This window comes from Carettochelys insculpta, chromosome 11 (assembly GCF_033958435.1).
Source record: "Carettochelys insculpta isolate YL-2023 chromosome 11, ASM3395843v1, whole genome shotgun sequence".
In the NCBI taxonomy this organism is placed as follows: domain Eukaryota; kingdom Metazoa; phylum Chordata; order Testudines; family Carettochelyidae; genus Carettochelys; species Carettochelys insculpta.
In genome coordinates, this window is record NC_134147.1 from 21,143,147 (window position 1) to 21,170,699 (window position 27,553).

The following is a 27,553-nucleotide window of genomic DNA, read 5'->3' on the forward strand; positions in this document are numbered from 1 at the left end:
CGCGCCTCGTGCGCCCTCCCCAGCGCTCCCCACTCTGCGCCCCCTGCATCCAGAGCCGCGCACAGCCGCGCTCCGCGTGCGCCCCCTGCGGCCAGCCCCAGCTCCGTGCGGGATGCGCCGCGAGCGCCGCCGGCGCGCCTGCCTCCGCCCAGCCCGTCCCAGCAGCGGCTCGTTGGGATGCGCGGGGCGCTGTCTGACCTGGCATGATGGCGGCAGCTCGGGGGATCCAGGCCGGGGCCGGGCGTAGCGACTTCCTTGTTTTGCAGCCGCAGCTGCCAGGCCCAACCCTCCCTGCTCTGCCAGGCCCGTCCTCCTCCGGCTGGCGGGCGGCTGCTGCAGGGAGCCCCAGCTGCTGAAGCTCGGGTTACAGCCTGAAGACTCCCTCCACCAGGCTCTACCCGTCCAGCTGCACGTCAAAAGAAGCCGCCGCCTGCCCAGCTCTCAGCCGCGAAGGGGGCCGAGGCTTCTGTCTCCTCCTCCCTGCCCGGGACCGGCACGTGCCAGCTGCAGGCGGCGTGTCAGGCGGTGGAGGGGACCTGCCTGTTAACTCCTGGAACAAGGCCTGGACTCTGATGGCCTAGAATCAAGTCTGGGAGGTACAGTGAGCTCTGGGGGTGTGAGCCTTGGCTGCAGCTCCAGGGGCTCGGCAGCATCCTTGTCATAGCCCTGGCCCTTCCTTTAGGGACTTAACCCCCATCGTCTGCAGTATGGAAACGGCAGAGGTGGAGCAATGCAAGTGGTTGGTTATTTCAGTACAAGGCAAGGAGGTTGCAAAGACAGCCGGGGAGCCAGCTCCTCGGTGCCGAAGAAAGGGAGGGGAGTGTTTAAAGGGGGCCCTGGCAGCATTAGTGAACGTCACACGTGAGCAATACCCTCTGTTGCATGGGAGCGAAACGAATGCTTCAAGCACAGGTACATATTTTACTAGAAATCACCTCTGTCCGTAGCATTCCATCGAGATTTCCAAAGCCCCCAAACCGATGCATTTTCTATTTAGTTTGTGAACAGTGTTAGCACATAATAGCCGCAGGGGCCCAGAGCTGCCCTGGGATGGGAGGGTGTGTGAAGTGGGACCAGTCATGCCAAATCACTCTTACTTACTTTGTCCAGCTGAAGTCCATGGGACTAGTGGCTTGATTAAATGCCAGTGTAAATAGGATCAAGTATCAGAGGGGTAGCCGTGTTAGTCTGGATCTGTAACAGCAACGAAGGGTCCTGTGGCACCTTAGAGACTAACAGAAAAGTTTTGAGCATGAGCTTTCGTGAGCACAGACTCACTTCATCAGATGCTGGTCTTGGAAATCTGCAGGGCCAGGTATAAATAAGCCAGTGTAAATAGGAATAACATAGTAAGGTCCCAGGTCAGATGATCACCAAAGTGCCTGGATCCCCATGCCCTCTTAGAGGATATTTTGAATGTGGCTCTTAAGAATTTACCAGCCAATACATAGGTTGGACATGACAAAAGTACCACTCACTGCCCAAAGCTGTTAGCCTTCTGACTTGTATCAACAGGAAGTTTGTCTCTGAGTTTCCAGAAGTAAACTCTGCAGAGGGAGAGGCAGCAAGGCGGTGGAGGAAGAAACCGCTGTGTATTTTTCAGCAGAAAGTAGCAATGAGACTGTATGGCAGGAAGAGGGGAAGTCATCCTTGGTCCCTCAGTGCAAGTCTTTGATTACTGTAACAAACAAACTCACCCTTCCAGCAGGGTGAAGGATTAAATTGATTTTCATGACTCACTGAGGCAGATGACTTATTCACAGGAAGTCACCTAGCCCAGTATTTCCTGAAGGTGGTACACATACCACCAGATAGGACATGAAAGGATTTGAAGGTGTAGAAAAGAAATGACTGAAAATCAGGAGATAAGTACTGAGATGACACTGGGAGGTGGGGTATGCCGATAAGGCTGAAGTCCCAAAAGGGATACATGAATGTTTTAAGCCTGGGAAACACTGGTTTTCAGCCTGTGCTAGGTAGATCTGCAGACTTCAGATTTCTGAAGGGGTCCCACACCTCTATTTCATCATTTTTAGGGTTCCACTAATGAAAAAAAGAGGTTGAAAACCACTGACCTAGACCAAGTTCAAGATCTAAATCGCCAGCTCTGCAGACGTGGAGGCAGATTATTTGAAATACTGAGCATCTGGCAGCTCCCTCTGGGACACTGATGGGTTTTTAACATGCTCAGGTCTTTTCAGAATCTGGCCCTTTCACACATGATACAAGCTTACAGAGCTTCGGAGTCTACTTTGAAATCTGTTAATTGGCAGGACAATGATGTTGCAACCTATTTCTAGGAATAGAATATCAATCTTTTTTGTTTTGCACTTCAGTAGCACTTGCTTTTACCCCAAGAGTCTTGAATGACATTACCGTTTTTGTGCATGATTAACTCTAGTTTAAGTCCATCTGAACACACAGATTTCAGGAATCCAGGCTGTTGCTGCTGCTGTTACCACAGTGGCAGCGGTGGCCAGAATGCCACGCCCTTTAAATTGCCACCAGAGCCTGTGTGACACAGTCTGGCTGGTGCTGAGGGCTGGCTGGGGTAGGCACAGTGCAGTCCAGCCAGCGGCAGCACTGAGAGTTGGCTACCCCTGGCCTGCCCCTTCCACCTGAAGCCCCGCCCCTTCTGGGGGCCCAAAGCTGAGCTGCCACCCACATTGCCCAGGGATGGCAAAGTCTGTTGCCAGCCCGTCTTATGAGCTGATAGGAGCCATCCCCCTCAACTCACTCACCTAATCTCCACCCTCTGCTGCACCATTTGTGATGCCACAATATAGAGAAGAAAGTGGGGGTGGTAGGCCACGCTCTCAGAAAACCATCGTCCAGCTCTCTGATGGAACCCCCAAGGAAAATGCAAAAGAGGAAGAGCTCAGACCACATGGAGAAGATCTGCTGAGACTGAACAACAACAACTGGGGTACTCCTGGGGTCAGCCAGAAGTTTTGTCCAGAGACAGCGTGCACTGGAGAAGACTTGCAGAGGGCCTATGTTCCACTTGGAGTACAAGGGTTTATGTTAATACATCATTTTACTCTGATGCCACAATCTTAATATTAGAAGAGGAAAGGAAGTACAAATATTGAATTAGATAATATACATGGAACCCCGCCTCCACTGTATGGAACCTCAGGCCTCATAAAGTGCATGTCACAGCCTCCCTGTAACTAGAGTTAAAGGTGTTTCTTCATTACTTCTGATTGTTGAGGCCTGGGTTTTAGGAGCCAGGAGATCAGGATACCACCCATGTTTACAAATCTGAAGTCCAGTCTGATAGTCAGTCATTCATGACATCGTGCTGATACCACTGTTTTACTGGCCTGTGAATTTTGGGGCAGGGACTAGCCAGTATCGAATAATGTTTTACAGCAGCACTGCCCAGGACCAGGGAAATCAGTTGTACTATCTGCTGCATCATCAGAGAGAATGGGCAACCCCTGGAGGTTTTGAATAGATCGGGAGGCTCAACACATAGAAGGTTAATTTACAAAGTAATGAATTAGTCAGGGATTTAGGTAGGATTTTCACTCTGCACCAGATACACTTCTGATGCCTCTTTTCAATTCTCCTTTTTGTACCAAAAGGTTAAATATTTTAACTGATACATAATAAAGACATTTCAATGGGCAATTTAACTTGTTTGCAGTTTGAACTGGGAATATAAATTCAGACTTGCAACATTAATTGCCAATTTTTGAAGCACTTAATTAATTGTACACTTTGCAATAATGATTTATTTATCCATGTAGAATTTATATGTTCCACAATTTTTTTTTGCATTTTTCTAATTTGCATATGCAGTTTATGTTTCCATGCACCATTTGTCTTATTTGGACATTTAGAAAAGTGGATTCAATTTTTATGGCTAACTAAGAAAGGTAAACCAAAGTTGACAGCTAGACTTTCAAACCTAAGAAAAAAGAATCAACTTCCCTAAGTGGAAGAAAGCGCTTCAAATGAAACTTCTAATTAAATATGGATATATTAGCTTTATGAGGAGAAAACATGAAGAGATCTGTGTCACTTAAAAATGCCTTGTAGCACAAAATTCCCTGAGCATTTGGTTACTATGCCAGGTTCAGACAAGAGGCTGGCACCTTTTACAGACGAGCTTTGTTAGAGGGGCAAAGCTGAGACTCAAGTCTGCATGCTGCGATCAATGAAGAACTAGATACATTATTTATTACTGTGAATTTCCCATCACAGCACAGTCTAGGGAAAGGAAATTATTTCATTAGAATAAAGCATTTTGGAAGAGGTATGTTTCTTGTTATGCGAAAGTGAAGGAAGATGTTTATAATTATGATTTGTATGTAAAAGGCAAAAGGAAATATTTATACTGAAGAGAAACACAGATCTTCCAACCATCATAAAGGAGTTAAAACCATAGCAAGCAGAATCAGCCACAGTGTCCTACCCCATAGACTTCCATCCAGTGCCTTGTCAATGCATGGACGTTCTTTGCATCCTGAAGATCTGAGGACCACCTTTTGAGGCACATAAAAGATACTGTGTCCCTAGCACCTTGCTGTGCTGTGAGCGCTGTTTTTCAAACACTCTCTTGTCTTTTCAAATGAAGGCTTAATAACATCCAGCTGTGGAATGGACTGGCTTACTTACATGTCCTGCCAAGAGATACTATAACAAGACCGCCTTCAACAGCTATAAAGAGACTTTTAGCACAGCTTACTACAATTTTCAAGACAGAAATCCTACACTGTCTAAAAGGTGAAATGCAAATGGATCACTTGACCTCAAACAATTGTGCTATCAGTTAAAAATAGACAAAGTAAAACATGTCCCCACCACTTAAGAGATTCTGACCTGGCAGCTGTCCTGAGACCTGATATTCATGCATGCCCATTGAGAGAGACCTGAAGAAGGATCATTTAGGTATTTTTTCTTTGGTTTTCTGTCCATATTTACCCCCCTGCCCTATCCTCTGCCTGGACAAATTAAAGGTTGGTTGGCTGTATTTTGTATGGCCATTCCTGCTATTTCATTTAAGGACACCTCAGCCTCTTTGTATGTGCATGGTTAAATGGCCCTCAGGAACTGACTACAAACTACCACCAGCAGGCCTCCCATTTGCTGCTGGGAGTTTAAAGCTTTCTGGGCATGATCCAAAGCCTCCTGGAGTAAGTGGATAGACGTCCATTGAATATAACAGCTTTGGATATGGGCCAGTGCTGGGCCCAATGTTTACAATATTTGCACAGAAAGGTGCAGCTTTAACATGCCGTGATCCAGAGCAAAATGCGCCATGGACTTGCTCAAGAGCACTTCACGCCCACTGGAGTCTAAACTGCTCTCATGAGTCACACAGGAGCCTTTTTTGACTATGGGCAGCTCAGTGCGGCGATGTTTGCACACGACACCAACATTCCCCACCGTTTGGGATGTTTAGATCTGAGGATTTCCGTGAGACCCATCTGCACTTGTTCACATCTGGATCATTTAACCAAAGACATGGGGGGCGATTCCGTGCTGCACAGAAGGGCCCCTTCCTGGGAGGCCAGGGTTTCTAGAGCTTGCCGAGGGGATACGCCCCTCCAGAGTGCTGCAGAGCCCGGGGGCCACAATGCAGCCACACAGCGGCTGGGTGGGGCCAGTGGTTTTGCCACTCTGTGGATCCACCATTTTTTTTCCCTTTATGAAAGGGGGAGCAGCCACCATGAAGTCTGTTCCCAGGCCAAGGATGGAAAACTAGCTGGAGCATGGCTCTGCTGCCACTCTGTGGTCTTGTGCAGGACGAATGACTTCCTGTTATTCCCACCAAGCTGCTAGAGTAGTGGTGTCCAATAGAAATCCAAAGATCGCCACACTTGTGGTTGTTGTCTTTCCATATTCACCACATTCGGCCCCCGCATACATGCCCTTCCTTTCCCACTCCCCCAGAGCCAGGCACTCCCAGCCCCTCCACTCTAAATAAATGCCCACCCGCTGCCCCAGAGCCTGGCATGCTCCCTCTGATCTAAGTGAATGCCCTCTCCCGGAGCCAGGCTCCCGAACCCCTTCTCCCCTCCCGCCTGCCGTTCTAATTCAATGCTGGCAACTCACCAGGGCTGCTGCTGGATCTAGGGCCACCGCTGGAGCCACGGCCAGGGCTTGTCCCGCCATGCACTTCTCCCACCTAGCGGTGGGACGCATGCACAGAGCAGGCAGACGGCACTCCCCGCGTGCAGCTCTCAGGAGGAGTCGCACATTGAAAGGCTCCAAGAGCTGCATGCAGCTCAAGAGCCATATTCCCCACACCACGGTGTCCTGTTCACCACACGTGGCAAGTGGCAAACGTATTGGGCACCGCAGTGCTAGAAAGATCCCCTGCACACAACCCAGCTGTTTTATGTTGTGTGCTGGAGACAAGATTTGAGCCAGGGGAGATGGCCTGGGCCTTGGACTGAGACCCTCTTCAGGATTAATTCCCTGATTCTTGTTTCCAGTGTGCTAGCTTGTTTTTACCTCTCAGCTTCAAAGTTAATATCCTTTGGGCTTCAGGGAGACCGAGGAGTTCCAAGCCAATGGAGCTGGTATTTCAGTGTATGAGTGGGGATGACTTTTGTTAAGTCTAATCACAATTATGTTTTTCTTTACTGGCAAAGTGAACTCTTCTGGGGAACCAATTCTGAGTGGACAGTGAGGATGAGTCACACAGAGACTAGGTATAAACAACCAAACGTATGCATTGTGTTAAGACAATGACAAATATGCACACGTGCTACGGACACACAAATATATGATGCATACGATGCTGATGGGGGAGGTGAAAGGGGGCAGATGTTCCCAGGCCTGGCTTTTTAAAGGGGCAGCAGTGGCGGCTGGAGCTTTGGGCCCACTTGAATTGCTACAGCAGCACTGCTTGGCTGTGCATGGCTTGGAGGGAGTGTGGTGTGGGGGGAGGGGGCAGTGCCACTGTCCTGGTGGTGCTGAGGGCCGAATGCCCTAGGCCCCACCCCTTACACCATGGTCCCCACCTCTTCCAAAGTGCAGACCCAGGCCCCTCTCCCACCTTGCCATGGGGCCCACGCTGCTATGGAAAACCCACCCAGAGTCAGAGCCACAATTATCTAAGAGCATAACCAGATATGTTGTGTGCATTTACAATATTAAAGTAAGTATCATACTCCATGTGTTCCCTGTAAGCTGAGTGCTTGGGCAGCCACCCAGGAGAGACTGAGGTGCCACCCAGCTGAATAACAGAGCGGCCGCAACCGATTGTGTTTCTACTGGCATCCTTACATGCCGTAGTGCACGTAACAACATATATTCTGCTCATGGATGGAAAAAAAATAGAACACTGATCGCACTGTATACTTAATACCACTTCAGAACCATTACAGCCTAGAAGTAGAATAATGCTCATCTGGAAACTACTCTTAAAGAACTACAATTCCCAGCTCCCTTGCTCCCTGCTGATGGCAGACATGGTACATCAGCAGAGGCTAATTATGTTCAAAAGTGGAGCTGCTTCTTTGATTTTCATCTCCTAATTCAGCAAACAGCCTAAATGACCTGCAAACCAGCCTCTTTTATTTTCCACAGTAACAGTTTAAAGGACAAGCATTCCTACTTCCTGATTAGCTAATCTGGCAGGAGAGTACTGATTTCTGTCGGTGCTAAGCAGAAATTCTTGTTTAAATTAATTTAATTTAATTATTTTATTTCTTAAATGTTGCCATCCTCACCTGGAATCAGAATGAGGAAAAACATAATACTGCTGGCTATGCATTAAATCTCAATAAGATTCCTTCACTCCCAGCTGGAGGAGTGCAGGTGGAGTGTTCACTGAAATCTCTGTCTACATTAGAAAATAGAAGGCACACTGTCAGTTTTTCCAAGGATCAGGTTACACACTAAACTTCCAGCAGTAAGTGACAATTTGCAAAACAGAATCCAAAATGGAAAAAAATCTCAGCATTCATCAAACTACCAACCACTCCTCTGCCCAGTCCTTCAATCCTCCCCTCTCTGTGCTTCATGAGCTGTTGTTTTGCTTCATCTGACTTTGCAAGTCAAATTGTTCATTCTGCTGAAAACATTCTATGTAAAAACGCTGGTCACTTACATGTCCTGTAGGGCATTGTCCATAGGTTCCACAGCTTTCCTGTTACGTCTGAAATAGGGAAAATAAGAGGGGACAGAAAAACTTGTTGCCCTGCTTTGATAAACAGGGAAGTCACTGACAAGTAAATAAAGTGAAAGTAAAGTCACACAGAGCCACATACGGCTTTGTGCGACCAGCAGAGGCCTCCCTTGTGTGCTCAAAAGAGAAGGGAATGTCAGTAGCACAAATGACTGTAAGGGGAGAGATGTTCAAATGTGGGCCAGCTTCTGCCTTCACTAACATCAATGGGGGCTTAGCCAATAATTTTAATGAGTGCACAAGGGGGTTTGGAACTGCAGAAATCTGGGCAGAAAAGTGCAGGATTCTTGGCTGCTATGAATAGTTAGGCTGGGTTTGCGTATGGAATAGATTAAGGGCTCCATATCATCAGCCTTTATAGATTATTATTTGGAGGTCAGCCAGAGTAAACCCCTGAATCTAAACACCTCCAGATTTTGGCAAAAGTGGGTTCTAGGAATCATTAAAAATGGATAGAGAATAAGACAGAGAATACATTTTGCCTCTATATAATTCCAAGGTTCCCCCCCATGTCTTGAATGCTGCGTACATATACAATCACCTCATCTCAAAAAAAGATATAGTGGCACTGGAAAAGGTTCAGAAAAGGGCAACAAAAATGATTAGGCATTTGAAAGGGGTGTTAGATGAAGAAAGATTTAAAAAATTTAAAAATTTAAAAAATTGGGACTTTTCAGCTTAGGAAAAAGGAGACCAAGGGGCGATATGATCGAGGTATACATCATCATGACTGGTGTGGAAAAAATGAATAAGGAAAAGTTATTTACTTGTCCCCATAACAAAATGGGGCAGCAAATGGGTAGCAGATTTAAAAGTAACAAAAGGAAGATTTTCTTCACACAGTAGATGGTGGACCTGTGGAACTCCTTGCCAGAGGAGGCTGTGAAGACCAAGACTTTACAGAGCTGCAAAAAGAGCTAGATAAATTCATGGAGGTTAGATCCATCAATGGATATTAGCCAGGATAGGGACAGATGGTGTCCCTAGCCTCTGTTTGTCAGGGATTGGAAATGGTATCAGGAGAAAGATCACTTTTATGATTATCTGTTCTGTTCACTCCCTCTGGTATTGGCCTCTGCCAGAAGACAGGATACTGGACTAGATGGACCTTTGGTCTGACCTAGTATGGCCGTTCTTATGTAGAAATATCACGTCAGATCCAAACTTTTCTGTCTTGACCCTTTCTCTGTTAAAGGCCAAACTATATTTCTAGATGTGAAGTCCTCAGACACCAGGGACTCTTGACTCTAGACCTTAATGCCAACTCAGTCAGGTTCACTTGCGTATATCTGTTCCAGATATCAAAGGAGCAAAATGACCTTACCCTGATGAACATTTTCCCTTGACATTCCAATACCGACAGTCAAACAAAATGATGGTAGGACATCAACAATGGAAACCTGGAACATGTCCAGTTCTCAGTGTACTGGAAAAGTCAACATGTGTAAGCCTTAGATGCGGGTCATCAATCAGCTGTCTAGACAGGATTACAAGCATGACTGTTGGTTCAGGTGAGAATGTATGCATTCAGTAAGGACCTCCCAGAGGCATATACGCTCATGCATATGTTCAGAGTTTGAAAACATACTTGTGATGGTGTCTGAGCCCATGTCAAATTCTAACAATGCACAGCATGCAAAAAGAACTAATTGAGTCAGTGTTGATTCAAAGACTTGAAGTCCCTACAACAAAGAACGACCTTTCTCTCTCCGCACCCCCTCCAAACCTCAAATCTCCACCCCTAACGTGTAAATAAATGAGACTTGCTGAGATTCCCCCAAAGATCACAAACTCAGGCACCAATAGGACAGTGGAGGGAGTGGGGGTGGGGTGGAAACCACATTTGAAGGTTTTTCATTCTCAGACTCCTTGTTTGGAAATATCTGGATGGTTAGCTAAGTGCCCCAGCTGTTCTCCATTGTCAGAGAGTGATGAAGGGGAGATGTGGCCAGAACTCCAACCACAAAGGTCTTTTAAATTAAACCCAGCAGATAGAAATGCATGCGAAGCCCATGCAGATTCCAGAGCACTGAGTGTTTCTGTGTGAAACACTAAGCAAGGCCCCAGCCTTGCAAGCACTTCCATTCATAAACCCATGAACTGTTGCACGTGTGCTTAAGTCTTTGAAGGATCAGGACTTCAGTGGATAGTAGAAATCTGTAGTAGATGTACTTTCAGACCCCGATTCTGCGCTGTTTCAAAAATGTTATGCTGGTGCAACTCCACTGTTATATTAGTGTAAATTTTGGTAAAGCAGTGGTCAAGGCTGATCCCCGCTCTGACACTCCGCACGCAGAAAATGGAAGCCCGAAGAGACCTTAAAAATACCTTGCTCTATAGCACTTTCTTAAACTGTCTTCCACAGGACACTGGCATTCTGTGAACAACTTGCAGGTGTGCTGTGAGTGTTTGAAAAAATACAGTGATGGTTTATATTTTCTGTTATTAAAACCAGATACAATGTTACTTCTTCATTGCTATGATACCTGATTGAATTACTTCATTTTGTTTTTACTATGTTGCTGTTTGTTTGTTTGTTTTTGTCTAACAACATTTTTTTGAAGAAAATGTTTATAGGTGTTACATATAAAAATATTGTTGTGTTCAGTGGTCTCAAAGTGTTGAAGAAACACTGCTCTGTAGGCTTCTGCTTAAAAGCTTCCGAAGGTCACAGATTCCCTGATCCTGGGAAGTAGCTGCTACCATTCAAGTGAAAAGTCTTACCTTTAAAAGCCAGGAAGATGCACTTGGGATTTCTCCCTGTGGAGTAACCCCAAGTTCTTAACCATTCCTTAGGAGAGATGTTCAAAACAAAAAGAAAGAAATTAAGCTGCAGTCTGATAGCTGACCTTTCAGTCTTAAGCATGAGAGTCTTATTTTCCTACCTCAGGCCCTTCTCTAGGACACAGGAATCAAATCATTGCCTTTCAACAAACAAATAAACAAAAAAGTTGATTTATTAACAAAACATAATAAAATATACAAAATATAAAATATACAAAACAGACTTGGTTTCTAGGTGTTACAGAGCAACTTCAAAAAAGGGTAGATAAAAGCACGGAAAATTACTTCCCTGGGATTCTGCTTAAAAGTTACAGTGTGTGGAGGGGTACATCAGCCAGCCTGACAAGTCCTGACCAAACACAAAATAAACAAAAACCTGCTCACATCTGACTAAACATTTCCTTTCTACTTACATATCTGTATGCCCAGATCTCCTTGTGGCTTGGAGATTTACTGAATTCCTTAAGCCTGCTCAGGCTTAAACATCTTTGGGTCTCTCTCTTCCAGCCAGACAAAAGAAAAGCTCTTCAGGAAATAACTGCTTCCATTCAAAAGATCCCTCTCTCTTCCCATTGGCTCACCTGGCTGCTTACCAACAGAGAACTCACTCCCTCAGGGTTTAACCCTTTACAAGCATTAATTCACGACAACATTGCCCAGAATTGGAAGGGGTTGCAAGCAGGCAACAGTGTGGGAATTGCATAAATAAGTTCCCAATGGTTCAGACACCAACATACCTTTTAGCAAGGCACCTTAGAACTGACCAAGGCAGTGAAATGGCGTTTCAGACAACAGTTTCTGTAAACTATTGCTCTCATTAATAAGGTTTCATTAAAATATACAAAGACAACCTCTTCATGTGAGGAAAAAAAGCAAATGAAGGGAAGTAGGATTTGGCCAAAAGAGTTTGCCTAAAACCTTTGAAGCAGCATAGGGTATAATTCAGGCTGAATCTGACCGTAAATGTAGAAGGTGCAATTCAGCCCCATAGTAAAGCAAACAACCTATATTGCACCTACAACCTTTACTGCCCCCCAACTCCAACCCATGAATGCTTGGGTTTTTTGCCTCCCTCTCCTACCTGGAGTCTTTGAGTCTATTCCCCTTTCTAGAGTTTGCTGTTCCCCTCTGGGACCAACAACTTCCCTCCCCCAAACCATCCCCTGAGTCCAGAGTCTGGAACCTTGCTTTCCCCTCCCTCTACCATTCTAGAGCCCACTATCTCTGCTCTCACCCTGAGTGTCTCTTCTTTCCGACATTAAGTACTCACCTTCCCCCTGGTCTTGCTTCTTCTCTGTCAGAGTTTCATGGTCACTGCTTTGTGGCGGAAGGGGAGCTTGGTGGCAGATCAGAATAAAAACATTAATTTATCTCCCAAACTAGGTGTCTAAGTGTGTTTTTTAAAAGGAGAAAGATGAGAATACATTAAAAATGACTCTGAAATGTTAAATTTAATGAAAGAAACTTTTCTGAGAGTACCTGCCTGTTTCCCTTGTCAGTCTCCATCTCTTGGGTCTCATCTGTGGAGTAACTTGCTTGGAGTTCACTGGTCCAGCTGCACTACTCAGTCAGACAGGTAAGTGAGACCAAGGCCAGATGAAATGAGCTATTACAGAGACCATGTAGCACTCTCTAGGCTTCTGTTTTGCTGGGATTTCCTCTTCTCAACATCCCAGGATAAGGAGGCTCACAATCCCTCCAGCACCTCATGCCTGTAAAATAAACTGTGAACAATGGTGAAACTTGCATTGTCCTCTAAACATAAGTTTTCAATAAGCACCCAGTAAAGCTGGTTGAGGGGGTTTGGATCTCTCTTCTGGTGTTAGCTCAGACCCTCTATCTGCTGCAGAGTCTCACAGCATTGCATTGTGCTTTGTTCACATTCAGGAGAGTTTCCTTGTAATCATTAGGGCTAGAAACCATAGGTACTAAATTCCCCTCTAGTCGGGGGAGGCTCTTCCCTCCCATGCTCCAGGCCCCAACCCCATTCCACCTCTTCCCCCCAAAGCCTACCCCTTCCCTAGCCCCTCACTCCTCCCTCTGACTCACCTCCTCCCCACTCCTTTCCACGTAGCTCCTGTCCTGCTCCTTCCTCTCCCTCCTGGAGCTTCCGGAATGCTATGAATCAGTTGTTTGGGGTGTTCTGGAAGCACTGGGAAGGTGGGGGAGGAGTTGGCCAGTGGGGCCAGAAGCAGGCAAGTGGCAAGGGTCTGGAGAGAGGCAAAAAGAGAGCTTGGATGCAGGTGGGTGCACCCATAGAGTTGCTGCCTATGCTAGAAACTCTCTCTCAGTAAAACCCTCTTGTTAATACTAGATAAGTCTCGTCACTAAATGAAACCATAAAAAAATCAGGTCATACAAAATGAAGGATTAACATGCTGCAAAGTCAAACACTCACAAGTTAAGAAACGCCAGAATTAATTTTGTTCATGCAAGCCCGTCTGAATGCAGCCTTCTTGTATATTATGACATAGGCTTTAAATACGTGTAGAAGTGACTACCTGTGAAAAGTCTGGTGTGAGTGCTTTACTGAGCAACACATAGGAACGTGATGTCAGAGGTAGGAAAATAAAACAAGCCTCCAGGTGGTTGTGGTGGGGTATCTACCCCATTCTGACAGAAGAGGGGTTAAAGCAACCCTGGGGAGGCTGCACAGGAGCCAGCCAATTATGAAAGGGCTTGTAGAGAAAGTCAGTGAGGGCCAGGCTAGGCCACACAAGAAGGGCTGCTGAACAGAGCAGTCACTCCCTGGAGTTCAAGGAGGGAGAACTGACTGCCCTGAAGGAGGGAAGAGATTTCTCAGTGTTGGAGGGAAAATAGATATTTTAGAACTTGTTGCAAAATTTATAGCTTTTTTTTAAACAGTGTGAGAAAACTGAAGAGTTTATCTACAATTTCCCATTTTTAAACAAGATAAATATTCAAAAAGCAGAGGTGGAAAAAGTGCCCAAAAAGTTACTTGAATAAAAGTGCAGCTGCTTTCACTTCTGGGTACTTGAGTATAATAAAAGATATGATGTATATGTACTTTAACTCAAGTAGTTTCCCAGAGCAACACTGGTGACTTAAGTACACTCCCCCCCAGCAGCTGTACTTTTACTCAGGTAACTTTTTGGGTACCTTTCCCATCTCTGTCAGCAATCCATAGTTTCCACTTTATTAACAAACAAAGATCTGCTTGAAATGGAGTTGAGATTTTCATGTAGCCCTTTGAGAGGAACACAACAAACAACTGCCCTTAGAAAACAAACAGTATCACTTACCCTGCTCCAAAGGGTTTACACAATGGCTGTGGGCATTCATTTCAACTCCTGATGGATTTAGGACTTCTCTTTGTAATGTTCTGGTAATCTGAGGCAAAGTAGTCATCCAAGCAGGGGCCTTTGACCCATTTGCCTAGTGGAAGTGCTGAGAGCCATTGAACACAACTGTATATGCTGGAAATCACTTCAAGCCACGAGAATGCTGTTGCATCCCCAGCAGTTCCAGCACCCCTGGCAGCATCCAAGGCAGTCATTGCCATGACATTCTGGGCAACTCTGACACTCTCCAGGTATGCAAATGAATTGGAGAGAGTCAGTGGCGACTGGCTGATTATCTCTGCTGCTTGCTCAGGCAGAGGCATGGGGCAGCAAATGAATGCAGCGTGGGAATCAGCTTTTCCCAGTGTTCTGGTTTTCCCTGCTTTTAAAACACAATAACCACCCGACAATCCCACAGCACAGAAACCCCATATAAACACTGGAAATTATTCCATTCACATATTAATTAGCAGATGAAATTTGGCTCAAACTCTCCATGGTGTTTTTACAAACCAGGGTTCAGAAAAACGATGAGACACTGAGGTACTGAGGCTACATCTATACTGCAGGTTTGTTCCGATGTTACTTATTTTGACGTTCTAATGTCTAAATAAGTAGTGTTGGTAAATTGCATTCAAACAGCCCTAGCACTGTCAAGCAGAGCATTCTCATTTACAGCCATAGTTCACAGGTACAGCGTGGCAAAAGAAGCCTTCTTGTAGCTGTGCTTTGTTCACACGTTCCTTTTTGACCTTGAAGGAGTGGGAATCGGCAAAAGTTGTTCTCAGAACTGGAGTAATTACTTTGAGGGAAAAGCCCTCCTACCTCACATTATCCTGTGTGAATGTTTGGGAGTGGAGTTGGGAAAAGGGGGTTTTCCAGGAAAAAAAAAATCCGAGTTTAGATAAGCCCTGAGACTGTAAGACAACAGAAAATTCAGACACAGCCTCTCCCTACTGCAAGATCACATTCTCTCTTTCTTAAATTTTTGGGTTCTCCAGATATTTCTGGACCACATAGAGCAGGGAAATGAATTGCTAGATGTTCCATTGAACAGGTAGTCTCTCAATAAAACACAGGTAGATGAACCACTCCTCAAGCTTATGCCATACGAAAGGTAAGCCCCCCCTCCATAGCAATGAGAAGGCATAATGCCAGAACAACTTCCTTTTCTTCAAGTAGACAGTTAATTAAGTCTTCTTCCGATTTAAAGTTCTTACAAGCATGTGCTGCACATCAAGGCACAAAGAAAAGTTGTGCGAGCTGTTTGCACTGGAGCGTGATAAAAGCAGCTCATTCTGCTCCCCACAAGGCAGCGATGCCTCAGACGTTCCAGAAGCAAAATCACTCACGAGTCCTGCAAAAATGAAAAATCTGGAGCACGGCAGCATTCTCTCTCCTCTCCCTGGTCAACTAGTCAATGTTTTTCCTAAATGCATGAATGCTCTGATGTTGCCCTGCCTTTCCATGCCTGAATTCTCTTATTGAAACTTTAACCAGGCCTGGTTTGCTTCACTTGCTTGGTTTCACAGCCCTTTCCCTTTTCTGTGTCCCGAAAAGGCCTCTCTCCCCGTCTCAGATACACCACGTCCCAAATTGATTTTTCATTATTCTACTGCATAACCAGGAACTTTCTTGATTGGTTCAGAGTGGCAACAAACATGGTGGAAAATGGTATATTTTAATTCCTCCTAAAGAGAGCACAACCACAGGTCATTCAGCAGGTTTCCAATAGCCATTTATAAAGGTCTATGGAGGAAATGCCTGTACTGTAGTCAGAATTCTCAAATTTATTTAATAACTTCACTTCTTCAAGTGGGTGAAGGATGCCTTGAGAAAAGTGGTCTCCCACACTCCCAAACCCCAGGTATATTCTTTAAATACACACATAAGATAGGCAATCCCATGTATACAAAATGACAGTCACCCCTTCTCCCCTCATCATGAGATTAAAAAAAGAAAAAAAAAATACATGAGGTCTCTTTCTATTTACCTTCCAGCCTTAGAAACCTTAGGACTTTTGTTTTCATGTTTTTTCTCTGCAGCTGTGATGGCTCAAAACCCACTTCATTATTAAATGAAAGCTGAGATTCTCCTCAATTCACCTGACTCCACCAAAACAAAACAAAAAAACCCCTCTGCAACCCACTAAATATTGTGGAATTCACAATCCAATCACAAAAGTTGGCACATATTAGCCACACAAATGAGCCTGGACAGTCCCCAGGGCAAGAAGCAAGCACTCAAGAGGGGCACAATCCTGCGAGAGGCTGTGAGATTTTGACTGACACTCAGCACTTCACAGGTTCAGATCCTTTATATTTCTAGTATGCCAAATTATTTCTCTTCCATTTGTCTCAGAGAACCAATTTTCAAGGCAATTTTCACAGGGCAAGAGTTTTACCAGCTGGCTTGGACAACACCCCCTCTTGCCGTTCATTGGAAGATTCAAAAACCATCCTTTTGTGTTTTTGTAGGTAGGGTAAGCATAGCAATCTCAATACATTTGCGTGCATTAGGAAAGCCATTATAACCCATTCTCTGCAAAATAACACCAGTAAGAGCACACTGGTATTCACGTGCCATTTAGAATTATCCTGTCTTATTGTCACATATAGCAATTAAACAATTCATAAGCATACATCTGTGAGGGTTCTTTCATACGTTAGTCGCATTTTGCTTTTTTCAGTATGAGCTGCCAGTTCATTAACAATATACAAGTCGACGTGAAACACCCTCTGGGGGTTGCTCTATGGCCTAGAGATGAGAGCATGAATCTACTTAAACTCATTACCTTGTAAAAATTCTAAGGAGTTAATTTAATAAACATGATTTTTTAAATGTCTGCTTAATATTCTCAACTGCTTTCATCTTCTTCCCGCAGAGCACTCATTTTCCTTCTGATGATAAATAATTTTTACATTAGCAATAAAGCCAACTCTAGGGGGCATCATTATCACAAACTAAATCCAGTCCCAGGGGTAACAGAACCACACTCCTCATAAAATGCGGTGGGTGTTGTTCCTTTATTTTGTTATAACTTTGTTGCCTATGGTGCTAGATTGCTCTAAAAAAATGATAGTAATCAAATGCTCCAGCACCGAGATAGTAAATCTACCTGCCGTCTCTGTCTCCCACAAGCTGTCAATGGCCTTAACCTCCAGGGTTTTTAGTTTTTGTACCAAACATTACTCAGACGGGCCTGGTTTGAGCTCCCCGCTTGCGCTGCGCACCAGTGTCACAAAGAAGTGACTGCGTTTCCCCCCTTGTTGGGGCTAAACCAAATTAAAGTCCCATGATAAAGTTAAAACTACAATGAGCTAAATCCCTTCTCTCTGCTGAATCCCATTCAAATGAGCAGGAAACTGGAGTTTGCGAAGATGGCAGGAGTCTGGTGAAACAGCTGCGGCAGGCCTAGACTCCTTCATAGAACTGGACTGGGAGGGACCTTGAGAGGCCACCTACTCCAGTCTGCTGCACTCAGCGAAGGACCAATCACCATCTAGACAGACATTTGTGTTACCCGTTCTTAAATGTTGCCCGTGATCGAGGCTCCACAACCTCCCTAGGCAATTTATTCCAGCGCTTAACTACCTTGACGGCTGGGAAGTTTTTCCTAATGTCCAACCTAAACCCGCTTGCTGCTGTTTAAGCCTCTGTATCCTATGCTCAGATGTTAAGGAGAGTAGGAGAACATTACAGCTTACGCAGCCCAAGACTCAGTGCAAAACCTTGCACTCCTCTAACTTGGAAGGAAACCAAAAGGAAGCCATATACGTTCATATGGAACTCAAACGCTTCAATATATCTTTTGCTGTATTGTCAGAAATGATGAACTCAGTAACATTGTCTGAAGTATGTGCGTGATTTAAGAACCTAAGGCCCAATGCCTCAAAAGATATTTTGGTGAGGATTTCAATGGGTCTTAGCCACCTAAATACGTTTAAGAAAAATCTGGCCCTGAGATCCTCAGTCACTTTTGAAAATGGGGCTATCACAAACCTGCACGTCCACAGAAACACTTCTGCACAGCACAGAAACACTTCTGGGGGGGCGGGGAGGACCCCTTCAGAGTGTTAAAACCCCTGAGGGTCACCCTCATGGGGGTAAGCCCCCTGATGTCACCACCTGCTGGGACTGACCCTTGGAACCCTCAGCACCTCTGCTGACTCCATGACCTCCCCTCATGAAGGGGACCCCCTGAGGAAGACTGGCAATGCACCCCTGATCTCTTTAGACTGGAGTGACCCTCAAACAGCAGTGTAAAAACAAAAGGTTTTATTAGATGTCTGGAACACCGCGTAGGAAGTACTGAGAATAGGATATTACAGCAAAGTCCATCTGGGTCAGTTCTGAGCCCAGAGCTCTCTCTGTGATTTCCTTCGAGACCCAGACGTGAAGAATGTCTCCTGCTTGCAGCACCCCACATTATCCAGACTCAACCCCTTTGTTCTGATTCCCGGGGAAAACAGGCCATCTGGCCATGCACCTCAGTTCTTTGTTCGTCCTCTGGCCAAAACTGGCTAGCTTCCTGGACAGTGCATGGAAAATCCTCCCTCATTAGTAGACCCTCATCAAATGTCCCAGCCAGGGTCCTCTAGGTTTGTCATAGGCATGGGGCCCTAGACAGCAAGTCATCAGTTGCAAGTGGGTCTCTACAAAGAATAAACTACCCGTTGCCACCACCTATTTAACCATTTATAGGGGAAACTGAGTCACATACGACCATCATACAAAACATTAAGAACATTCCCACTTTGTCATAAGGACTTCCAGGCCTTTTATTTCACCAGCACTATAATGAAACAGCTGAGAGCTAGAGGAGCATTATGGGTAAAATGGCAAGGGCCAGATCCTGCAAGAGGCTGAGAACTTCCTGCAAGATGTTGAGTGTGTGTCTCTCCCAGGAAAGCCTATGGGAATGGCATGTGCTGTGCAGTAGTCACACAGCACTGATCAGGACACCAACAAGCATGCTACACACTCATTCAGCTGCAGAATTCCTCGCGTCATCACGGCCACCAAAAGGCACGAGGCCACAAAGCACATAAGCATCTGCTTAACACTACTGAAGTGGGTCTTAAGCATGGGCTTAACTTTAAACTCAGACCGAAGCATTTTTCTGAATCGGGTCCACAATAAAGGAGGGGTTTTTCTACGCTCTGTGGCAACCTCCAACAGTCTGAGCTGATGAAAATAACTAAATGTTTTTCAAAATTTAGCGTGGGTGGGGGAGGCGGGAGAGATACAGGGAAGCATGTGAATTCATCCTGACAAGGTCACACAGATGAGTGGATTGTCAGGGCTCACCTCACAATCATATTTTATAAGGGCTGTAAAGTGGCTACAATTCCTATTATTTTTCTGATTCGAGAACAAATAAGAGCTCTGCTTGAACAGGGAGAACAAATATCCTGTAACTGTGGAATAAGAGCCAGGGCAGTTTCTTAATTATCCAAGATGGATGTGGGAGCAGGGGGGAAGAAAGGAAAAAAGAAAAAAAGAAAACATGTTCTAATATGAAAAATGAGGTCCTGTTTACATCTAGAATATGTCCTACCTGTTATCGAGTGAGTGCAGAGCGATAGCTAGAATACATGCATTAATTAGTAATGCCATTCTCAAACAAAATTACAATGCTTTTTCATTAAAAACAAATCTTTATTGTAATTCTCATACTAGTGTGCAAAAATATGTTTTTTTCTGGTATGTTTACAAAAAGAATGCAGATTAAGAGAAGTTTACATTCATACGAATGTGCAGTTGTTGTCAGTGACTTTACATGAAGCAAATATACAAATAGCTATCATTTCTCTCAACAGTATGTATAGGAGAATATTATACTCTTGCCAGGCTATTTAGCACTTTGTAGAGCATGGCTACTTATTGTCCACATCAACATTCATTGTTTTGTTTAAATTAAATCCGGAAGCATTTTTAAATAATCTTGATGTACAAAACTTTCAGATTCATAAGAATACAGGAAACCCCCAATTTAACAGACTAATGGTGGGAAGGGATGTGTGTAAATGGTGAAAGTCCATTACATCCGAACCTGCAGCACTAGAAGCACCTTGCAAGGCGCACTAGGGAGTGCTCCGCCCAAGACCTGGGAGGAACGCAGCAGGCTTGGGAGAGACCACTCCAGTGGCTCTGCCAGTCCCGGCAACTCCAGCAACAGCAGTGACTCCAGCAGCTCTGGTGAGTCACTGGCATTTATTTCTGGGGATGGGGGGCGGTATTCTGGTGGACAGCATCCCTTATTTCCACAGTCTGTTAAATCGGGGGCTGTTAAATCAAGGGTTTACTGTAATTAAGTAGTATTCTGTTCAGTCTTTAAGGCACATATTTCTAACCATATTTCATTCTGGTCCAGCACAGCAAATGGTTTGTTTCTCACATTGACTATCCTGGTATATGAGAGATGGGTTCCTTATAAATATCCTTATCATGTCCATAGACCTCAGCAACATGTATTGTACTCACTTTATGGACTGGAAAGTTTTGTTCTGGCAGAAATTGTTTCCCAGGTGCACTACAGCTTGTGCTTGTCTTGGGCTGGCACTCATTTTCTCTGCAACCCGCAGAAGCTGTGATGTCCCTAGTCTGTTCTGGGTGGAATCTGCAAGCGAGAAGGCAAAAGTTACTTGCATTTCACCTGCTTTAGCGGCATCAGAACTTTCAATTCCCTTTTGTTTGCACATCAGGCATTTAGCAAAAAACCTGTGCTCTAATTTATGGACTGCTTTCGGTAGCACTAGAACGGTGAGTGGAGAGGGGGGCAAATGTGTGTAATTCAGCTAAAGCTGAGAGAGTTGCATAATTTTGAATGAGGCACAGCTTGATAACTGGTACCTGCCATGTAACAGGCAGGGAGTGGGAGCAGGGGATTGCTTTTTAAATTTGGCTGCAGGTTTAACTGCCCTACTGGCAACTTGTGGTAGCTGCCAACACTATGGGATTGATTCTCACGTACCCTCGAGTCCTTTTATGCTGTTCTGCAAGCATGAGCTAGCCTTAAAATGGGCATCAGTGATAGTTACATTCATTCATTGGCCCTTTACTCTCCCTGAGCAGCGTAAAGGGACTTTAGGGTAAATGAGACTAAGGGCTGGGCTATACCAGGAGGTTGTACCAGCGTCGCTATTTCAGTGGGGGATGTATGCGTGATTTTTTTTTAACCTCTACAGCTAGATTGGCACAAGCCCCAGCATGGATGCAGTTCTAATGGTGCCCTATGTGGGGATAGCTTATTCCCCTTCACATATGGTATCAGCACTTTTTCCCTGGTATAAGTGGTTCTGCATGGAGGGGGTTGGGCTGTACAACTTTCGTGTGCATGCAGACAAGCCCTTGGGCCCTCTCTCCACATGCACACAAATACATGCACTGGAACTGGGCTGGTGACAGACTTGACGGGCCTTGGCAAGGGAGTGGGGTCCTTGATGTCACGGAGTGTGGGGGTCACCAGCCCCTGCACCCCCATCCACAGTCAGATGTGACTCTCACTCCACAGGTAGAAGAGATGGTTTATTAGGCAACTGGGACTCAGCAGAGAAGAGAGAAGCAGTCCGTACAATCCGCCTTCAGGAGAGGGGAACCAGAGGGGGTCCCCAGTTTGGGCCTCTGGCCCGCCTTCCCTCCTCTCCAGCCAGATGAGCCTGCCCCACACAACTGCCCAGTTCCAATTCAAACCAGCCAGGCCCCTCCTCTCTCCTTTATCCTGTTTCCTGAGGAAGAAAGGTGTCACCTAGCTGCCTAGGTTACAAAGGGCAGGGGGCCACTGAGTATGTCATCGCACTGAAACTCCCATCACCAACTATGCGCTGATGCTGTGCCTACGGAAACTGAGGCACACACCTTGGGTTACTACAGGACAGCAGAAAACACATGCAACCTACCCAGGGCAATTGAATCCTCACACATCTCACTTCGTTACATTCTGCTCCACACCCGGCCAAAGGGCAAGGCTAGCTGCACCCGCCAGCCTTCAGCACCATGTTCCACAGGGCTCTGGCGGTAATTTAAAGGGCCGGGAGCTACAGGCAGTGCCGCTGCTGCAATAGCAGTAGGGAGCCCAAGAACCTTTTAAATCACCAGGCCCCAGGCAACAGCCTCCTTTCCTCCCTCCCACATTGGTGGCCCCACACTTGAGGTACCTTCTGGGTATTCAGTAGCAGTCCTGAAAGGGAATCTGCATGGGTTAGTGCTGCCAGTATCGGTTCCTGCTAGGACACCTGTGGGGCTGCTTGCTCCGGGGCTGAGCAGGAGACTGCTGAAGGCCACAGCTGCTGCCCCGGTACACTGAGCTGTCACCCTGTCTCTTAAATGTCAGCCAGCCCCTTTCTGGGGACACTAATGCAGAAGAGTTTGTATGAAGCTGGTGGCTAGGAATGGTGCCAAAGAGGTAGAGTCCCCCCTGCTATGCAGGCAGCAGAGTTTGAAAGGTTCTCTTGGCATGTGGGCAGAACAAAGATTCTTGTTCCATCTCTGCAAGGACTCCCTGGTGCCATTGGGCTAAACCACATGTTGTTAATTCTGCTGTGACTTTTCTGCACCGCCCTTAACCCACAGCCAGCACTTCAGAAAAGTCTCGCTGGAGAACATCAGAGAAGGAGCGGTTGCTCTGAAAGCATGCCCGCCTTTCCGCTGAGTTTGTGTGGCAGGACAGGAAGTAAACTTGCCACCAACAGGAAGCAGAGAGGGGATGTGGAGACCAGTTACCCGTGAAAGAACAAGGTGCTAGAAAAACAAGAGAGTCAGGCACTGAGGCTGCAGGCTGATGTGGAACATAAAATTACGAAGACTTTCTAATCAAGGGCTAGACAGGCAGTTACATCATAAATGGGCACCAAGAATCGCCAAGGATGAACTTTTTTTCTTAGTGCCAGCAGCTCGGCTCAAGGCTCTTGAGGTGGTTGGCTGTAGCTACAAGGGAAAAAAAAAATCACACCAAACCAGCAAGTAGAGAGGAGAAGGAGCAGAGCCACCCCGTCCATAGGACAAAGTGGGGTAGCTACTCCAGACCCTGTGCTTTTGAGAGCCCCATGGTGACTGACCTAGTCATCCTTTAGCTGGGAGGGGGAAAGGAGTACCTGGGGCATGGTGCAGAGGTGAATGGCAGCAGCAGGAGGTCACCTCCCTCCCCAGGATTCACCACATGGTGCGAGCAGCAGCCTGCTCTGCTCTGCTCTGCCATGGTCTCCCAGCCTGTTGAGCCACACAGTTCTCTGCAGCAACAGGAAGGGAGTGGTGCTCAGCCAGCTGGGAGGGTGTGGGAGAGTGGAGAAGGCTGCCACTTGTGCCGCATGGTGAGTGCAGAGTGGAGCGAAGGGAGGCAACCCCCTGCAGGTGCCATCTGCTGCCACATTCTGCCCCACGTAATCCCTAGCTAGCCTGGTTTGGGAGGAAGTCAGGGTGCAGGGTAGAGGTGGAGCATGGATGGACTTGTGGCATGGGGAAGGGTTGTCTGGAGCCCTGCACCTGGGGCACTGAGGGTGGGTTGCCCCACCCCTCACCTCAGGATGGTCCTGAGGAGGGGACAGGCCAGAGGTGGAAGGAAGAGGGTAAGTCTGGAATGGGAGAAGAGGAGAGGAACTCTGTGACATGAACCTTTCTCAACTAGCTGCTGTATGCAGTGCAGAGTACTTGCCTTTGCAAGACTTCTCAAGGGACACGGTTAATACCACAGCAAAAGGCTTTCCAAAAAGCTCTGGCTTTTGTGCATTGATTGTGGAATTTACTTGTGCAGCTGATCCCATTGTGAAGCTATTTTGTAACACTTGGTATGGGGATTTAGCAGGTGCAGTCTGCTTCCTATGGAGGTCTTTGGAAGCAGCATCACTAAAACACTGTGACTGTTTTTTTTTAAAACCCCAAGGATTGTAGCTATCCTACCATGGACAGTCTGCTCCTGCCCATTGCACGCAGGCACAAACTCCGCTGACATCAGCCAGACTAGGAATTTGCCTTAAATTGATCGCATAGTTCCTCGCTGCTAGTAGATGCGTCAGGATGGGGGTGGTGTGTAACCAATTAACTGGAGCATTAGCCGCCGCCCCTTTAGGGGCATCCTACTAATGTTTAGGGGGCTCCAAGTGCATCAAGCTAAGTCCTGCTGTCCCTGCAAAAATCAGTGAGCTCAGGGAAGTCAGTGGGCATTTTGTTTGGGTAAGGACTGAGCAGAGGCTGCAGGACTGGGCCCAGCTTTCACAGGTGGTAGATGCATGTGCCTCAGATGGAGCCTGGTTCCCATGAAATTATACGGGCCTCTAAGAAACAGTAGTTTGTACTTTTGTTCACTGATGCTCCCTCCATTGCATGTGAGCAGCATGACATGGGTGATCTCCTTTCGTACTTCAACAGTTCGCCACACCAGTTTCCAGTTGGAATATCACAAAGCCCCTTCAGGTATGCCTACATTGCAATTAAACACCTGTGCAGTCTGTGCCAGTGACCCCAGCTCGAGGCTCAGGCTAAGAGACTGTTTAAACATGGTATAGAAATTCTGGCTCAGCCCAAGCTCTGGGACCCTCCCACCTCACAGGGGCCAAGAACCCAAGCACAAATGTCTACAGTGCAATTAAACAGCCCCTTAACCTGAGCCCTGCAAATGTAAGTCAGCTGGCTGGCCCAGAGGCAAGTTTTTAATTGCAGCACAGACATATTCTTAGTGACTTGGGCTCATAACACCTGCTCATCTTGGCACTTACTTGAGAATAACTCAAAACACCTCAACACTGGTGACGCTGATGTTCTCACATGGCCATGTTTGACTTTAAATTTGGAAAGGACAGGTGCAGAGTGTTCATTTACTTGTGGGGGCGGGGAGAGGGTTGTGTGGCTTTTTTTCTGCATTCTTTTCCCAAATCTATTTTTCTTACAATATAAAACAGAAAGGAAATACATGCTACAGCTCCTGAACAATATCAAAAACAAGGCTGTACAGTCAACAGGGCTGATGAAACTGGGGGGCAGGGAGAGACACAGACAACCTTTACAAGGAGAAAAGCATAATGTACAGAACCGTGCCTCAGTGGCTTTTCGATGAATTGCATGATTTCGCCTGTGTGCGTGCTGAGAATTGTTCCTAGCTGGAGGGGATGAGAATGCTAATGGGACCTCCTTGCAATGAGAGAGTTTCAGCACAGTGGGACATCACATGCACATTTTGTATCTCCTGTCTGCTGCTGGCAACAGCTTTGAAAAGCGATTTCTAATGGAAACGGGTGGAACGCTTCGCTTGCTATCTGTCAGGTGACTTTCCATTGTTAATAATGGAGCCATTATGAAAACAGTAATGGAATCTTTTCTGAAATACAAACACATACACGCACACTGCAGTAATGGTAACACTTCCCAGCCAAGGAAAAAATGCAATATAATTGAGCAAATAAATATCCAGCACTTTTTATGCAGTAAGTACTTTACTGATGTTACAAGGTAGGAAATGTTATCAGAGGTGGGAAAAGTGCCGCAAAAGTTACTTGAGTAAAAGTGCAACTGCCTTCACTTCTGGATGCTTGAGTACAATCTAGATGTGACGTGTGTGTTTGTGTGCGTGCATGCACACGGTTCCCCTTGATGGCAGGGTGGCCTAGTGGCTAGGTCGCTGCGGTGCCGAGAGGCCCCAAGTGTAGATCTTCAGCCCACACCCTAGAGGCTGTAGTATTAGTTTGGGGTGTGGCCCAGAAAGTCGAGATTTCCCTCCTAAGCGGGTGTTCTCTGGGATTCTCCCCAGTTGTCTGGGGGAGGGTTTGCAGGCTCCATCCTCCTGCAGCCGACCCGGTGGGAGCTCTGGCTCAGGCCCTGCACGTGTCAGAGCCAGCTCCTGCCTCTTGGCTGGTCAGCCCTGAACTGGGCTAGCTTCTCTCCTTATGCTGCATCCAGGCCTGATACTGGCTGCAGGTGAACCAGGGTGGGGCTAATTGGGCAAACAGGCTCTGTTTAGCCCCTGCCCTGCCCGGCTTTCCTCTCGCTCTCTTACAGTGTACTTTCGCTCAAGTAGTCTTCCAGAGGAATGCCAGTGACTTGTACTTAAGTACATTCTCCCCAGAGCATAAGTTTTTGGGTACTTTTCCCACCTCTGAATGTTATAATCTCCCTCTTACAGTGGGAAAACTGAGGCAGGGAAGGGTAAGTGAGTTGCCCATGATCACAGAGGGTGCTATTGTCAAAACCATCACTAGAATGCTTGAGACTCTGATTTCTAGGTCTACTATTAATCCCAGACTAGCCCATGCCTCTCTCACCTGTTAGCGGGTGGAAGTGGAGAGGGGAAAAGACTAATATACATTTTGTGGCATTCCCAGATTTGAGCTGAATGTCACACATCCCTGTGCCCAGTCATCCCAAGACGGCACTTGGATTGAATAAGACTGATGTGAAGTGTCCCTCTTGGGACCATGCTATGGGATTTAGCTACAGACCCATATTGGGGGTGGTGCAGAAATCCATTTCCCCACCTCTCTGGGAAGCACTGGGCGGGATGCTGCCAGCTATAGGATGATAATGGAGAGAAGAGGGGGCCATAGATCTGTTGCCTCCTCTTTGGGATAATTTGTGTTGAGAAAGCCATTGATGCACTGGCCAGTCTGCTACTGTCTGTAGATCTTGCATCCCCTTTGCAAAGGCCAGAGACATTGTACTACAGCTGTCAATTAGTTGCAGTTTACTCACACAATTAAGTCAAACATTCATCACAATTACAAAAAAAACATGAGTAACCACAGTTTGAATTGCACTGATAAACAAAATAATACAAATGTAAATATATTATATATTTTTGAAATGTATTATGTATTTTGGATGTTTTTGTGCATTTTTACATATATTGATTTCATTTACAACACAGACTACAAAGGGTATAGTGCTCACTTCATTTTATTACAAATTTGCACTGTTAAAATGATAAAATAGTATTTTTCAGTTCACCTCACATAAGTACTGTAGTACAATCTCTTTATTGTCAAAATACAACTTAGAAATGCAGACTTTTTGTTATTTAATGGCACTGAAAAACAAAACAATATACAACTTTAGAACCTACAAGTCCACTCAGTCCTATTTCTTGTTCAGCTCATTGCTTAGAGAAACAAGTTTGTTTACAGCCATGGGAGATAATGCTTTCCGTTTATTTACAATGTTACCTGAAAGTGAGAACAGATGTTCACATGTTACTATTACAGCTAGTATAGCATGGTATTTACATGCCAGATGTGCTAAATATTCATATGCCCCTTCATGCTTTGGCCACCTTCCCAATGGACATGTTCTATACTGATGATGCTCATTATAAATGTGTTAATTAAATTTGCAA

The 27,553-nt window shown here is 45.9% G+C and overlaps 2 protein-coding genes across 5 annotated transcripts in view; both read right to left on the reverse strand.

Annotated features, from left to right (window-relative positions):
* CARD19 (caspase recruitment domain family member 19) overlaps positions 1-8,166 on the reverse strand; it is a 41,269-nt gene extending 33,103 nt beyond the window's left edge. For 3 of the 4 annotated variants that reach the window (XM_075005794.1, XM_075005793.1, XM_075005791.1), the window contains exon 1: positions 8,072-8,166. In XM_075005794.1, coding sequence (XP_074861895.1) covers positions 8,072-8,087 — 16 coding nt within the window. In that variant the 5' untranslated portion in view covers positions 8,088-8,166. Of the gene's footprint in view, positions 1-198; positions 619-8,071 lie in introns of those variants that run through there. The other variant, XM_075005792.1, reaches the window with a different exon arrangement.
* An 11,715-nt stretch (positions 8,167-19,881) lies between these two features.
* SUSD3 (sushi domain containing 3) overlaps positions 19,882-27,553 on the reverse strand; it is a 53,524-nt gene continuing 45,852 nt past the window's right edge. Inside the window, exon 5 of the mRNA XM_075005642.1 lies at positions 19,882-20,857. Coding sequence (XP_074861743.1) covers positions 20,641-20,857 — 217 coding nt within the window. The 3' untranslated portion in view covers positions 19,882-20,640. The remainder of the gene's footprint in view (positions 20,858-27,553) is intronic.